General features: G+C 46.4%; 2 protein-coding genes across 2 annotated transcripts; one reads left to right on the top strand and one right to left on the bottom strand.

The window, feature by feature from the left end:
* The first annotated feature begins 724 nt into the window (after nucleotides 1–724).
* On the top strand, nucleotides 725–4,481 carry LOC123143490 (protein N-terminal glutamine amidohydrolase). Its single transcript, XM_044562454.1, has 6 exons — nucleotides 725–884; nucleotides 1,670–1,775; nucleotides 1,927–2,004; nucleotides 2,644–2,777; nucleotides 3,731–3,855; nucleotides 4,116–4,481. Exons 1-6 carry the CDS (start codon nucleotides 763–765, stop codon nucleotides 4,277–4,279), a joined length of 729 nt encoding a protein of 242 aa, XP_044418389.1. The 5' UTR covers nucleotides 725–762; the 3' UTR covers nucleotides 4,280–4,481.
* Nucleotides 4,482–6,935: 2,454 nt separating this feature from the next.
* Nucleotides 6,936–9,506, bottom strand: LOC123054199 (serine/threonine-protein kinase-like protein At3g51990). Its single transcript, XM_044477921.1, has one exon. It carries the CDS (start codon nucleotides 9,378–9,380, stop codon nucleotides 7,551–7,553), a length of 1,830 nt encoding a protein of 609 aa, XP_044333856.1. The 5' UTR covers nucleotides 9,381–9,506; the 3' UTR covers nucleotides 6,936–7,550.
* Between the last annotated feature and the right edge of the window lie 7,276 nt (nucleotides 9,507–16,782).

The following is a 16,782-nucleotide window of genomic DNA, read 5'->3' as shown; positions in this document are numbered from 1 at the left end:
CGCGAAAGAAAAAAAAACAGAAAATGCGTATTTTTTTCCCTTTCTGAGAGGCACGGCCGTGACTCTCACGAAAGCACAACCTTGCCTCTCGCAGAAGCAAAACCGTGACTCTCGCGAAAGAAAAAAAACAGAAATCGCGTTTTGTTTTTCCCTTTCCGAGAGGCACGGCCGTGGCTCTCGCGAAAGCACAACCGTGCCTCTCGCAGAAGCAAAACCGTGACTCTCGCGAAAGAAAAAAAAGAAAACGCGTTTTTTTTCCATTTTCGAAAGGCACGGCCGTGACTCTCGCTAAAGCACAACCGTGACTTTCGCGGAAAAAAACGTGTTTTTTCGTGCAAAAAAAATTTCAAATTTTTTTTATCAAAAAGCTAAGGAAGACCGGGAGAAAACCAAAACATTAAAAAAAACCAGGAAAAAACCGTTTAAAAAGCCGAAAACACATGCAGAAAAATAAAAAAAAAATCCGAAGGGAGCGTCTAGAGCGCGGCACGTGGCGAATGGCTGAGAGCGCGCCAAGTGGCGCTGATCATTGCGAGGCTCTCGAAGGAGCGCTCGTTAACTAGTTACTCCCCTTGTGCGCTCTGTACCAATCTAACCAGCTTCTGAAGCGCTAATATTATTTTTTTGAGAAATTCTGAAGCGCTAAATTGGGATTAGAACAGTTGCTGGGCCCGAATAAGCCCATAGTTGCCTTGACACCCCCACAGCCCACGAGCGACAAGCCCTTATTCTTCTTGGCTGCCGCCAAGCACTCGCGTCTCTATGGCTGACGACGGAGCAGCCGCCGGCGTAGACCCCTCTCCTTCCTCTCCCCCTATCCATCCGGCGGCACCGGACAACCCGCCCATCGATGCCGCATCCTTCACCCACACCCCGTACTACTGGTAATCGATCTCTCCGCCCTGATCCATTCTTGCTCAGATTGGGTACAACCATGGCTCCAACACATATTGTTAATTCTTCCTGCCGTGCTCGGCCACAGGAAATTCTGGGCAGGAGGTGGAAAGGTTTCTTAATGATGAGGATAGACCTTTCCTACCCAGTTATTTACCTGTATAAAGATTTTACTGATTCTGTTGAAGATGCTTGAGTATGTGAGTGATGTGCTGAATGGGAATGGAGACTAGGGTTGAGATATAGGATTCAGTTCATATTTCTCGTTCTAGGCTTAAAACCTTGACTCTTAGAGTGAAATCATATTTGAAGTTGAATGAGGCACTTGCTAGGAACAAGATCGTGCTGAAGCTTGTAACCATAAACTACTCTAGTTGCTAATTGCTAGTACCTACAAACAAATATGCAATTTATTTGGTGTGCAATTGGAGATTAGATTGATTTAATTAATTATTAGCTTTACTGAGTGATTCAACATTGCTTTAAAAGTCACCCTTTGGAAGAAGCTTGTACACAATGAGGATGATTCAACAACTACAGTGGTTATCTTGTTATTGGTTTATTGCATGCCACTTCTCCTAAACCATCATATATAATGTGTAATGGGCAGATTTCCTTATTTATTTCACGTGTGTTGAATTATTGATTTTCGTTCTCTTGTTTTACTCTCTTCTAAAGTGTGTCTCTCAAGCTTATACATACCACAGTCAAAATTCAAGTATTTTTTTTATTTTTATTCATTGAATAACGGTTGCGTTTAATTTTCACTGTGTAGTGAAGAAAATGTGTACTTGCTATGTAAGGAACTGATTAGAGCTGGACTTGCTGATCCTGCGGGCAATGACCTTTATGCTGTTTTCATATCAAATGAGGAAAAGAAGGTGATTTTATCTTATATTCTGTACTATGCTTCTATTCTTTTAGTGTGTGTATTTGTTGCTTTTGTTAGCTCCATTTTAGTTCGTAGTGCAGATATTTTCCTTTTTTATATTGATTTTTATGGTTTATGTTGTATTTTCCTTGGAATTTCAGATTCCCCTCTGGTATCAGAAAGCAAGTCGTACTAATGATGGATTTGTCTTGTGGGATTACCATGTAATCTGTATCCAGGTAAAAGCTATATTAGATAAGTGTCGCTTTTCTCTATAGCTTGGTATTATGATTGAGCTCTACGAGAATTTAATTGTTTTTTTTGTGAATTGTGAGAGGTTTTAGATGAAGTAAGAGACCTTAATTGTGAGAAATAAATTAGAAGTAAGGGCATGTTTGGATCTTCGTGCACTTAGCCCCACAAATATAGGCTAGCATGACTATTTGGGCAACGATTTGGTTTACCATAACATGTTTGGCATGCCAAAGTTGCTTAACACCATGGTTTACGTGTCAGACACGGTTGCTAGCCAAGAGTTGCCTAATCTATTTGTGATGGCCAACCAATTATCCCATTTACCATGTTTTGTTTCTGGTTTTACAAATGAAACTTATCCTAAGTAAGAATGGTAGGCTTTGGAATCTAGATTTGTTTTCATGTATGGGTTCCCATATGTTTTTATTATGCTTTATTGATGTCTATAAGATGAAAAATGGACAGTAGGGAGATGCTGTGATCGATGTGGCATTCTGATACATCATTGTTAGTACTCAGCTTTGATATATGCATTGAGATTTGGATTTATTGCTTATATAAAATCATTGCTTTTGTATGAGTAACATTTCATGGTACCTAATCATTTGGTGTGCATATGAAAGTCTAGGCGAAACAAAGGAGATGTTCTTGATCTTGTTTGGGATTTGGACTCCAGTCTTCCTTTCCCTTCTCCATTCCTCCAGTACGTTGCTGATGCCATTCAACCACTAGCATTTGGCGACTCCATCTATGCAAGGTAAGGTTCTGTTGCTCTAGGTGTAACATTGGTGAGATAAAATTGTGATGGTGTCCATGCAAGATTACTCTTAAACAATGTGTCAATCTCCTCATATAGGCGAAACCTGATGCATATTAGTTCGGAATTACTCTTTTTTGTATGCAATTGTTTTATTGACTGATGCAGGACATGATAGCCTGTGTTAGTTACACTGATACAAGATAGTGTAGATGGGACGTGAAGTTTTTGCACGCGAGCTCAAATGAGCTTGGGTGAACAGTAAATTCGAAAAACATTTAAAAAATGTTCAAAAAAATCTGAATTTTTTTTATGGTAAACTTTGACAAATGTTCTAAGAGCTTGCAAAGTTTCATCATGAAATCACATTTGTGGAAGTCGTGGCAAAAAAAACAAAGTCTATAATCACATTTGTGGAAGTCGTGGCAGAAAAAACAAAGTCTATATACTCTGAAAAATGCTACTTTCGAAAGTATTTTGGAGCACTGATTTAGTTTTTTTTTTTGCCATGACTTCCACAAATGTGATTTCATGATGAAATTTTGCAAAGTCGTGGCAAAAAAAAACAAAGTCTATATACTCTGAAAAATGCTACTTTCGAAAGTATTTTGGAGCACTGATTTAGTTTTTTTTTTCCATGACTTCCACAAATGTGATTTCATGATGAAATTTTGCAAGCTCTTAGAACATTTGTCAAAGTTTGCCATAAAAAGTTCAGATTTTTTTGAACATTTTTTTAATGTTTTTCGGGTTACTGTTCATTTGAGATCAGGTGTAGAAGGGGACTTTCATGTTACTTATGTTCTCATCCTTGGTTAGAACCATTCTGCTCCGCTATCTGTGTAAATCCCAATAGGGATACATGTCTGCGTTGAAATATAGGGGGGCATGAATGATAGTTTGTTTTGGGGGTTGAAAATCAGTACTAACTATCTACCAGCTACTGTTTACAGACTTTTCCGTGTAGTTCATGGTCCGGTATTTCTTCGATCATTTGCATCAGACAGAAGTCACATGAAGGACCCCGTGGGGAATTGGATTGAGTTACCCCCAAAATATGAACCAATTGTTGCGGAAGGTATCAGATTGTATGCCTGAACCATCTTGTTGTGAAAATTCATTGCACCATCATATTCTCCTAGTCATCAAGTAGTTCCCGGAACAATCAGTCGTGCATAGGAAATTTACATGTCTAGACACACAATGAGAAGCAGTAACAAAGTTATTAGAAACTGAAAATTATCTCTGGTAGTATGTTGAATTTATATAGCTGCACGGTATCTTTCCAGTTCATAGTTTGGAACACGTTTACTCATTTGTACTTCCAACCTGTTTCAGATGGAAGCACAAATAACCTGAATGAGTACATTGCCATGACTAATAATGATGTCGGAGACCTGGAAAGCATGGTTAATGATGTCTACCACAAGAAACATGGAGTGGTGATAAACGAAACGTTGCTCCCCATGTTCTTCTCCCGGTTGCCTGAATGGCATCCTTAAGAGGAGCCCTTTGAGATATCTTGATTGGCTTGTCCCAACGGTTGAGTACTTGGTAGTGAATTGAGATCTTATGAACCAGACGTACTGCCTATCTGGAGTTTGTTAATCAAACAGTATCGCGCTTGTCTAATGATGTTGTGATAGGCCATATATTATTTCGAAGTTATTATTACTGGTGTTGTTGAGTTACTCAAACCTGAAATGATGAAACTGTTTTGTCAGCATTGTTTGATTACTTAATATCAAGGACCCTATCTACCGAACTTTTTTTTGGGGGGCGATGAATATCAACCAAACTGATTGATTGCGCCGTTTTTATATATACGTGTCCGACTTAAAAAAAAATCTCTGTGCTCTGAATAGAGTGTATAAATGAGAGAAACATGCGTCTCAACAGCGCCAGCTGCGCTCTTCTAACAACCAGAATAATACTATCTTATCCCTAAACCACCACGTTAATAATAGCTGTAATGAAGAAGAAGGACGGTCATTGATCGTGCCTTGTTCCAGCAGGATGATCTTTCCACATCACGCCAGGCAGGCCGATCATCACCTACTACTTCCTAAGATGGGATCTCTGCTTGACAAAAATAAGATGCGACTCATGGATCACGGTTCGATTCTATCAAATCATAAAATTGCGAGGACATCCAACTCTAAACGTACCAAACGGGCCAATAATTCCCGTCCGCTTTCTCCAACGCACTGGCGAGTGACAACTCGGTGGCTCACCCCCGGCTTGATTGTACGCACAGAACCAGCTGCAACGATACAAAATTTCAGACATGACAAGAATATGAAGTACACGTACGCATGGAGCCAGCTACGACGATCCAAAATTTCAGACATGGCAGGAGTATGAAGTGCACCCTTTGTATTTGCCGTTTGGTCACTACTAGTAAGATTATTGTTAAAGTGTTATGATGGAATTTTTCATTTTTCCAGTTTTGGGTAGTCAATAAAAGAGACCTTGTCATAAAAAAGGAGGCTTCTTTGCACATGAAGTGTGAAAATGATCAATCATAAAAGCAACAAAAGGCTAAGTATGTAATCGTGACCATGAGGCGATGAACCATACATAATTTGAGATTTGTGCTCACTTCTAATAAGGATGCAAAAGGAAAAAAGTGCATGGCATTTACAATGGTGGATACATATTGTTTTCATCACGCTTGTGGAAAAATAGAAATTAAATTATATGCAGCATTTATCAAAGGTGCTCTAGAAAACATATTTTGACTTGTCCAATGTGTTGAGTTGATCCTTGTAGGGTACACACGGAATAAAATATAAGGGAGAGAGATTTAGAGTACAAGACCTCCCTTCAATCCAGATTAATTGTCGTTGATTCTAGTACAAAGTTAGTACAACTTTATACCAAACCATCGACAATTAATACGGATCGAGGAGAGTACTTGGTTTAAACCATCCTACCTTTGTTTCTTTATCTCTAACTTAAACCCAATCGTATTCTAACAGTTAGATTAGTGGGCGGGCTCATTCATGATTGATCTCCCTACAGTAAGTGATGTGACATGAGACAAACAATCAGTGATCTTCGAATCGTTCCGAGACCGGGGACTGTTCCAGCGAATGCTTGTGTTGTTGATCACCCATCACCCACTAATCTTTTGATGATGACAATCATTCTAGTAGATGATAATACGAGAGGACAATAGACATCATTCACGGACTCTCCGATTCAAAGGATTTTTCTTTTTCCATGCTAACGTCACTTAGATGAGACTCGTTAATTCTCGTCTAGACAAGAGCTAGCCACACCCACGGGGGTGGTTGATTTGTGGGGTTTCAGTTTTATTTTCGCCTCCGAACTACTTTTGCTCTAGCTTCCAGATAAGAATCTGGAAGAGATATGTTTGGTGCCACCAACTTCTATCCCATCATGTTGGACGCAAGAGGTCCATACAATTTAATCTCAGATTTTTCTTGTTTGTGCCTTCTAAAATGCCACGAATCAAAGGCTTTTCATATTTGTTCAACACTATCCTTGTCGAAAAATTTGATCAACACTACGGAATGGTTGCAAGGCCTACCACTGGCTTCAGTTGTCCTCCATGACACAAATGTAATAGGCATACAGTGTTAGGGTACAAAGTATCATGCATCATGTTCCTACTTCCCATGCTCACTCTCACCCACTCTTGTACCACCCCACCCCCCATATACATGCACTTCTTCCACAGAATTACATTGCTGATTTGACAAAGATACAAGGTAGATCTTGATCAAGCTAATAAGACTGTAGTGTTCATAACCTCTTCTGCTGGCCGGCAAAAGCAATACCAAGAGTGAAGAGAGCATGTACTGCCCTGCTATGAACAAACCAATAAACCCCAAAACTTCTGGGCATTTCTGAGATAATTATATCCTATAGATGCCCCATATGCACATTAAAGAATGCATCGAGTCCATATGACGACGCAGACAGCTGGGCAAAACATTCATATGGAAGCAAGGACGGCAATGTTCAGTTGTCCCACACATTTCATGTGATGAATATATTGGCAATGAATGCACCAACCAAATTCAAAATAGATAAGAACGACGCGCCCAATCAAAACCTGTTGAAGGATGCTCAGGAAAAGACTAGCCACCATCCGCCGTGCGTTCCCAATCAAAGCCTCAAGATAAGATGGAAATGTCAAAATAAATTTTTTTCCCTCTTAACATCCACTTCATCAGCCGTCCTGTTTACATACAAATCAATCAATGGGGCACTTGTTGATTCTTGTACGCAGACACAGGAAAAAGAATCAAGGAAGCTGCACAAAAGCTACAACAACAATCTATTTCAACTAAGGCATGCATGCCTTCAACGGATGTCCATTTTGAAGCTCCACATGATTTGATCTGAAGCGGCAAAATGAACATCAGTTGCTTACACGGAGTGTGGATTGCATTAACAGCACCCAAGTGCTGTATCATCATCTCACGACGTGCTGGACTGTGTTGTCGTTCAGGCTTCAGAGTTTTGACAGTACCAGTACCATGTGACCTTTGATAACATTGCTGGCACAGTGGTAATGCTGCAAATGACGGACCACCTAGCTAGGATTTGAATTCCTAGGTCTTACTGGTGAATCATCACAAGTCACAGCCAGGCCATCCTATTTGGATGGATCAGATATTACCATCCCAGCACCAGAAGAGTAAGATTGGTGGTGGTACCTCATGACTTGATGAGCTTTGTCCTTGAGATCGACTGCCAACAATAATTCATCAAGCTGGCCTCAAGAATAATTGTGTGATTTTAACTTTGTTTCAACTTGCATTGGATCTTCTCTGCTTTGTCTTGGATCTTCTCCACATTGTGTTGGACTACCTCCGTGTGCTCTTGGATTTTTCTTTCATTTTCTTGGACTTTCTCCGGCGTGCCTTGGATTTTCTCCGCTTTGTCAAGGATCTGCCCTGTCTTTTCTTCGATTTTCTCAGCTTTGTCAAGGATTTGCCCCGTCTTTTCTTGGATATTCTCAACTTTATCAATTTCCCCTGGATTTTCTTGGATTTTGCCTTCCTTCTCTTGGATTTTCTCTGCTCTCTCTTGCACTCCATCGGCCTTGTCTTGCATTTTCTCTGGTTTCTCTTGAAATTCTTTTGCAGGTTTATGCTTGATGCTTGCATCTAAACACGAAACCCTTTCAACTTTACCGAGTGCCTCTGATTCAACCACTCTTACGGTTTGGTTCCTCCTCAGGATCAAGACTGCATCCTTTTGTATAAGATCACTAGTGCCGCGCACTGTTCTTGCCCGACTGATGCCAAATCTTTGGCCAGCAACACCATCAATCCGAGCCATCAGCTCCAATAGATTTCTCCTCTCACCATCCCCTGCCTCAGAGAACACCTTTCCGTTCTTCAACGGCCGTGGTGGTTTCTTGGCACCCACCAGCGGCACCAGCTCCTCCAAGGTCGCATCTGCCTCCTTATCATCATCATCAAATGCCAATGCTGAAGTCGATTCCTTCTCCGATGCAGCAGCTCGCTTCGAGATGGTCTTCTGAACATCAACAATGGCGCAAGGGTTCCCTACCACCGCCATCCCGTTCCACACCTTGGCAGACACCGCCTTGCTGATGACGGCGAGCCGCTCAACAATGTCAGCCATTGAAGGCCGTCGCTCCCGGCAGGACCGCACACAGCTCGCCGCCAGCGAAGCCAGGTCCCTCCGAGTGACTGGGTCGCGGGGCGGCGCCACCCGTGGGTCAAACAGCGCGACGACCTTCCCCTTGCGTAGCAGGGGCACCGCCCACTCGACGACGGAGGGCGGCGAGTACTGAACGTCGATGGCCTTGCGTCCGCTCATGATCTCCAGCAGCAGGATCCCGAAGCTGAAGACGTCGGTCTTGGTGCTGAGGCTCTCCGGGGTGACGTAGGCCGGGTCGAGGTAGCCGAGCGTGCCCGCGGGCGCCGGCGTGGCGGCATTGCCGGGGCCGCCGTCCCGCTTGGGGACGCGGAGGGCGAGGCCGAAGTCGCCGAGGTGCGCGTCGAGGTGGGCGTCGAGCAGGACGTTGGCGGACTTGACGTCGCGGTGGATGACGGCGGGCTCGGCGTCGTGGAGCGCGCGGAGCGCCCTGGCGGTCTGCAGCGCGAGGCGGACGCGGCGGGGCCAGCCGGGCGGGCGCGGGTTGGAGTGGAGCAGGTCGTAGAGCGTGCCGTTGGGCATGTACTCGACGACGAGCAGGCGCGGGCGGCGCAGCGGGTCGGGGCCCGGGCCGGGGTCGGAGTAGCCGAGGAGGTTGACGAGGCGCGGGCCGCGCACGGAGGAGAGGATGCGGATCTCGTTGTCCACCTCGGCGCGGCGCGGGGAGGGCCGCTTGACGGCGACGGCGCGGCCCGAGGGGAGCACGGCCTTGTAGACGGCCCCGTGGCTGCCCCGGCCGAGCAGCGCGGCGTCGGCGAAGCGGGACGTGGCGGCCTCCAGGTCGTCGTACGCGAAGCGTTCGATCTCCGGGGGGGCGGCGGGCGGCAGCCCTGCGGCGGCGGGGGGCCGTGAGCGGCGCGAGATGGGGAGCGGCGAGATGGCCGTGATGGAGCGGCACGTCGCCGCGGACGAGTCCGCCCGGCAGGAGAGGTACCCCATCCGGGGGACGGGCCGGGCGGAGGCGTCGCGCGCCGCGGCCGAGGGCGGGAGGAAAGGAAAGGGGATCCGAGGCGGGGAGAAGAGAGGAGAGGAGAGGAGGAGAAGTGTGGAGTTGGAACGGTAGCGCGGAGGGGGCTGCGTGTTTTTGGAGAATGGTGGGCGCTTGGTCTCCGTGCGGAGCGGCGCGGCAGCGGGGCCCGGGTCGGGCTCGCCGGACCGGCGGTGGTAACTTTTGAACCGGGACGGCCATGGATTTTGCCCAATGATGTGCGGGATACGTACAGTGATTCGTAATGGCGTGGTGGAAGGGCATCTACGATCACAAATTTTCTCCGGCGTCCGTCCATCTCAACAAAGGGGTACCATACATTTCAACTATCGTCCAAACTAAGAGCAACTCCAACGGGCCGATCTAAACGGATGATGATTTCGTTTGCTTTTTGTCTGTTTGGGTCGACCAGACGGACACGGATGCCCGCTTCCGCATTTGGATCGTGCGCCCAACAGTGGCCTGAGACCAATTTTGACGCCGCCAAAAAAAATGAACGCATGCATATTAAAAAAAGAAAAACAACATTAATTAAACATTAAAGTCGGCCACGAAAGCCGGCGAGAGTCCACGCGTCCATATTTGCATTTAAAAAAAAGAAAACAGCCTAAATTACGAGGCGGCGCGCTGCCCTAGGCGTCGTCGTTGTCGTCCTCGGGGTCCGTGAGGTCGATGAGCGTCGGCGCCGGCCCGACACAGACGAACGCCGTATTCCAGAGCGCCGTCATGTCATGTTGTGGCCTCCTCCTCGGCCTCGCCTAAATCGGACAAAAAACATGTAAACATGGGCAGCTTTCATTTAAAGTTACATATAATTTACAAAAGCGGGCGACAGTCATGCAAACATGACATGTTTTCATTACATTTAGAAGAAAAAAAAACAACGGCGATCGACGACATCCAAGCCCTTGTTGTTCCCTTCCTACACCACCCCCTCCATTTGTCGTCTCCATGAGAGTTGGCAGTAAGACTCGTGAAGTGAAGGTGCGGTCTCCAGCGAGGAAAAGTAAAATATAGGAGACCGACCGACCTACATGAGACATAAGCCATGTCGCCTCCCGTGCCCTACTCCTCCTCGAGTAGTCCGCGATCTGTCCGTCACCGGTGGACGTGAGGTCTGCGATGGAAATGGTGCCGCCCGCACTATTATCGTCCCACTGGGCCATCGGGTAGTTCGGCGGCGGCGCGTATGAGGCGCAACTGGCGTTGTTCTCCTCCACGACCGTCTAGAGCCGCGCCTCCGCGGCGGCCGCTTCCTGGCGAGTGGCAGCTTGAGCGCGGCCGGCCTCGTAGACCACACGTTGCACCGCGATGAAGTTGGGGTTCACCGCAGCCATGCCCACCGCAACCTCCTCGCTCATGTGTTCATCGTCGATCTGGCCCTTTGAGAGACGGTGCTGCTCCAGGAGGAACAAGTTGTACTGCTGTTACTTCGGCGCCTGCTGCAACAACGACATTTAGGTGCTGGCGCTGGTTGCACCTCCACCATTGGCGATGTTTAGTGCGCATGCGTCTGCTCCACGGTGAAGCTGGCGTGCACGGGCGAGGGCGTCGGTGCGTTGTCATCGGAGCCCATCTCCATCGTGGGGTTGTCCCAGTCGTCGGAGACCTCATGCGAGTTGGGGGCAAGCTGGCCTCGATCCGCCTGGCATGACTGCTTTGCCAGGCGACCGCAAGGCCGGTCATCTCGTGCTTCATCTCTGTGGAAAGGCTCTTCCACAGAGCTTCGCCGCCCGCAGTCATGGCGGATGTGGTGTAAGGAAGGAGGATGGGGAGCGACTTATGTTGTGGTGTGGAGTTGCCCAGGTGTGCCCGCCTTTAAATAGCAGATTCTGTTGAGGCTAGGAGTCTGGGTGTGTCAATGTGTGGCACCGCAGTGGGTTTCTCGGCCGGCGGGCCTATTTAATGATGGCATACAAACGGACGGGGCATTAAACGGAGGTGGTAGATATTCGTATGTCCCGTCCAGTAACGTGTCTCCGGCATTGAACAGACGCGGACACCAAGGACACTTCATGGGCGGCGCCCTCGGCTGGCGCGCCGCTTTAATGACGGGGCAGTGAGAGGCCACGTCTGCTCTAGGCCGGCTTCAATGTGGAGCTGCGAGGGAGGAGGGGTTCGGGTGGGTCTGGGTGATCAGAAGTGGGCGTGGATGTTGTCCGAACGCTGTAAAACCCCATGTTTGTCTCCGCTTTGCAAAAGAAAGTGCATCCTACTGCCTACGGACAGATACAAATCCTTGTTGGATAGCTTTCGTGGTCCGGACCCTGCGATCCAAATTTAAGCGGGCGATTTGAGGGTCGGGCTAAGAGAATCTCTAGCGATTCGGCCCCCAAGGGCTTGGAATAGCGCCTCTTGGGGGCTAACCGGCGATATTATCGGTGTGTGTGTGGTTGGGGGGGGGGGGGCTCCGGTTCCCAGCCGTCCCCCAAGTTCGCCCCCAGCCACCGAGTTCAAACTCAAATTCAGCCCAAATTCGGCACACTTCGGCACAAATTCAACAAAACTATTTTTATCACATAGTTCATCGCAGAAATCAATACAAATCAAACAGTTTAACGAAGCAAGCTCATAATTCGAACACAAATTAAAACACATTGAACTAGGCGTTGCCCTTGAGCCTCCACAGGTGCTCCACCAGATCGTGTTGCAGTTCTTGATGCACGTGTGGGTCTCGGATCTCCTGACGCATATTGAGGAAGGCAGCCCATGCTACCGGTACTTGGTAATCAACAATTGCAAGAGGACCTTGCCTGAAATTGGTTCAGTGTTAAACACTGGCTCTTCCTGCTCGCTCTCAATAATCATGTTGTGCAAGATGACACAAGAATTCATCACCTTCCATATCTGAGATTTCGACCAGGCCAGAGCGGGGTACCGGACGACGGCAAATCGAGATAGGAGCACACCAAATGCCCGCTCGACATCCTTCCTGCAAGCCTCCTGACACTTAGCAAAGTAGGAGATCTTACCTCCTGGCATAGGGTTTGAGATAGTCTTCATAAATATGGACCATCTCGGATAGATGCCATCTGCTAGGCAGTATTCCTTGTTGTAGCCCCATTGACCTCGAAGTTCACCGGAGGAGCATGACCTTCAACAAGCTTGGCAAAGACATTCGGGCATTGCAGTATGTTGATGTCATTATGAGTTTCTGGCATACCAAAGGAGTGTCAAATCCAGAGGTCATGTGTAGCCACTGCCTCAAGTAACACACTGCAAAGCTCCTTTGGCGCCTTTGTACATCTCCTGCCAATCAAATGGATAGTTTTTCCATCCCAATGCATATAGTCGATGCTTCCAAGCATCCCAGGAAATTCTCTTGCTGCATTATGTGCTAGGATCTAAGCAATGTCTTCAACATTGGGTGATCGCAAATATTATGGTCCAAACACTTTCATCATTGCTCTACAGAACTTGTACAAAAACTCAATGGTGATGGACTCGGCCATGCGTCTATAGCCTTCATGTATATCACCGGGAGCTCCGTATGCGCATGTGGGTGGCGCCGGGATCGGCATGGCAGCAAAAAGGGAAGTGTCGTCCCGCCGCGCGTGGGTCAAATCTGAGCAGGGAAAAGGCTTTTCTCACCTGACAGTGGTGGCCCACACGCCACTTTTTCTTCCGCCGGAGCCCCCAAATGCCCTCTAGTGCGCTGGGTTCGGCCTGGGATCGCTGGGCAAAAAAAGAGCCAAACTGGCATAATTCGGCATTCTGGGGGCGTGACCGGGGGATTTCTTTTTGCGCTGGCGGAAGAAAAGACGTCTTGGGAGCCTGTTGAGGGTGTGGCTGAAGATGCTCTACGGTATTTTCTTGGTTTGAAACTAGTTTTTTTCTTCGATAAAGGACATTTCGTTGAATAGATATATCGAGGTGATACAATCGCATCGAAAGAAAGCCCGGCCTCTGCATAGCTTGATGCACACAGCCAAAAAGTCCAAAGTACCCAAAAGTAAAATTCGATTCACAGCTAAGAAAATAAATCAGGTCCAGCCTAAGGAGTGGCAGATCCTACCGGAGATCACACCGCCATCCATGGGGGTAGAAAACCTCCCTGCCTGTACGCTCCAGCCGTGTAGACGCCATCATAAAAAGGCCCATGTCCTCTGGGCTCTGCAGGATAGATCAAGTACGGAGCCATCATGTACAAATATGAATAACCTGCATAGGAGATGAAACACATTTATTATTAAAAATCACATCATTTCTGGTAAGCCACAATGCCCGGCATAAGGCAGCCGCCCCCACAAGAATATGTGTAGAAAATTGTTTATCAATACCCCGCAACCAGTTGTCGAACATGTTACGTGCACTACGTGGGGGGTATAAATTTGAAGCTAGTTGAACTATGGCCCAAAATGCCCGAGCGAACTTGCACTCAAAAAATAAGTGTTTAATAGACTTGTTGTTGGGGAACGTAATAATTTCAAAAAAATTCCTACGCACACGCAAGATCATGGTGATGCATAGCAATGAGAGGGGAGAGTGTTGTCTACGTACCCTCGTAGACTGAAGCGGAAGCGCTGACGCAACGTAGAGGAAGTAGTCGTACGTCTTCCCGATCCGACCGATCCAAGCACCGTTACTCCGGCACCTCCGAGTTCTTGGCACACGTTCAGCTCGATGACGATCCCCGGGCTCCGATCCAGCAAAGCGTCGGGGAGGAGTTCCGTCAACACGACGGCGTGGTGACGATCTTGATGTTGTACCGTCGCAGGGCTTCGCCTAAGCACTGCAACAATATGACCGAGGTGGAATATGGTGGAGGGGGGCACCGCACACGGCTAAGGAACGATCATGAAGATCAACTTGTGTGTCTATGGGGTGCCTCCTGCCCCCGTATATAAAGGAGTGGAGGAGGGGAGGGTCGGCCCTCTCTATGGCGCGCCCTAGGGGAGTCCTACTCCCACCGGGAGTAGGATTCCCCTTTTCCTAGTCCAACTAGGAGTCCTTCCATGTAGTAAGAGTAGGAAACAAGGAAGGGGTGCAGCCCCTCCCCCTAGTCCAATTCGGACTAGGCCTTGGGGGGGCGCGCGGCCTGCCCTAGGCAGCCCCTCTCTCTTTCCCGTATGGCCCAATAAGGCCCAATACTTCTCCCGGCGAATTCCCGTAACTCTCCGGTACTCGAAAAATACCCGAATCACTCGGAACCTTTCCGATGTCCGAATATAGTCGTCCAATATATCGATCTTTATGTCTCGACCATGTCGAGACTCCTCGTCATGTCCCCGATCTCATCCGGGACTCCGAACTCCTTCGGTACATCAAAACTCATAAACTCATAATATAACTGTCGTCGAAACCTTAAGCGTGCGGACCCTACGGTTCGAGAACAATGTAGACATGAACGAGACACGTCTCTGGTCAATAACCAATAGCGGGACCTGGATGCCCATATTGGCTCCTACATATTCTACGAAGATCTTTATCGGTCAGACCGCATAACAACATACGTTGTTCCCTTTGTCATCGGTATGTTACTTGCCTGAGATTCGATCGTCGGTATCCAATACCTAGTTCAATCTCGTTACCGGCAAGTCTCTTTACTCGTTCCGTAATACATCATCCCGCAACTAACTCATTAGTTGCAATGCTTGCAAGGCTTAAGTGATGTGCATTACCGAGAGGGCCCAGAGATACCTCTCCGACGATCGAAGTGACAAATCCCAATCTTGAAATACGCCAACCCAACATGTACCTTTGGAGACACCTGTAGAGCACCTTTATAATCACCCAGTTACGTTGTGACGTTTGGTAGCACACAAAGTGTTCCTCCGGCACACGGGAGTTGCATAATCTCATAGTCATAGGAACATGTATAAGTCATGAAGAAAGCAATAGCAACATACTAAACGATCGGGTGCTAAGCTAATGGAATGGGTCATGTCAATCAGATCATTCAACTAATGATGTGATCCCGTTAATCAAATAACAACTCTTTGTCCATGGTTAGGAAACATAACCATCTTTGATTAACGAGCTAGTCAAGTAGAGGCATACTAGTGACACTCTGTTTGTCTATGTATTCACACATGTATTATGTTTCTGGTTAATACAATTCTAGCATGAATAATAAACATTTATCATGATATAAGGAAATAAATACTAACTTTATTATTGCCTCTAGGGCATATTTCCTTCAGTCTCCCACTTGCACTAGAGTCAATAATCTAGATCACATCGCCGTGTGATTTAACATCAATAGTTCACATCTTTATGTGATTGGTTCACATCTCCATGTGACTAACACCCAAAGGGTTTACTAGATTCAATAATCTAGTTCACATCGCTATGTGATTAAGACCCAAAAAGTGATCATGTTTTGCTTGTGAGAGAAGTTTAGTCAACGGGTCTGTCACATTCAGATCCGCATGTATTTTGCAAATTTCTATGTCAACAATGCTCTGCATGGAGCTACTCTAGCTAATTGCTCCCACTTTCAATATGTATCCAGATTGAGACTTAGAATCATCTGGACCAGTGTCAAAACTTGCATCGACGTAACCCTTTACGACGAACCTTTTGTCACCTCCGTAATCGAGAAACATGTCCTTATTCCAGTAAGGATAATTTTGACCGTTGTCCATTGATCTACTCCTAGATCACTATTGTACTCCCTTGCCAAACTCAGTGGTAGGGAATACAATAGATCTGGTACACAGCATGGCATACTTTATAGAACCTATAACCAAGGCATAGGGAATGACATTCATTCTCTTTCTATCTTCTGCCGTGGTCGGGCTTTGAGTCTTACTCAATTTTGCACCTTGTAACATAGGCAAGAAACTCTTTCTTTGACTGTTCCATTTTGAACTACTTCAAAATCTTGTCAAGGTATGTATTTATTGAAAAAACTTATCAAGCGTCTTGATCTATCTCTATAGATCTTGATGCTCAATACGTAAGCAACTTCACCGAGGTCTTTCTTTGAAAAACTCCTTTCAAACACTCCTTTATGCTTTGCAGAATAATTCTACATTATTTCCGATCAACAATATATCATTCACATATACTTATCAGAAATGCTGTAGTGCTCCCACTCACTTTCTTGTAAATACAGGCTTCACCGCAAGTCTGTATAAAACTATATGCTTTGATCATCTTATCAAAGCGTATATTCCAACTCCGAGATGCTTACACCAGTCCATAGATGGATCTCTGGAGTTTGCACATTTTTTTAACACCTTTAGGATTGACAAAAACTTCTGGTTGCATCATATACAACTCTTTTTTAAGAAATCCATTAAGGATTGCAGTTTTGTTATCCATTTGCCAGATTTCATAAAATGCGGCAATTGCTAACATGATTCGGACAGATTTAAGCATAGATACGAGTGAGAAACTCTCATTGTA

Source organism: Triticum aestivum, chromosome 1A, assembly GCF_018294505.1.
Source record: "Triticum aestivum cultivar Chinese Spring chromosome 1A, IWGSC CS RefSeq v2.1, whole genome shotgun sequence".
Classification (NCBI taxonomy): Eukaryota; Viridiplantae; Streptophyta; class Magnoliopsida; order Poales; family Poaceae; genus Triticum; species Triticum aestivum.
The sequence above is the reverse complement of the archived record's forward strand: the minus strand, read 5'-3'. Positions and strand labels throughout refer to the sequence as shown.

Coding starts and splice junctions, on each gene's coding strand:
- LOC123143490 (XM_044562454.1), top strand. CDS start 763: ATGGCTGACGACGGAGCAGCCGCCGGCGTAGACCCCTCTCCTTCCTCT. Junction 885..1,669: donor ACCCACACCCCGTACTACTG/GTAATCGATCTC, acceptor TTCACTGTGTAG/TGAAGAAAATGTGTACTTGC. Junction 2,778..3,730: donor GGCGACTCCATCTATGCAAG/GTAAGGTTCTGT, acceptor TACTGTTTACAG/ACTTTTCCGTGTAGTTCATG.
- LOC123054199 (XM_044477921.1), bottom strand. CDS start 9,380: ATGGGGTACCTCTCCTGCCGGGCGGACTCGTCCGCGGCGACGTGCCGC.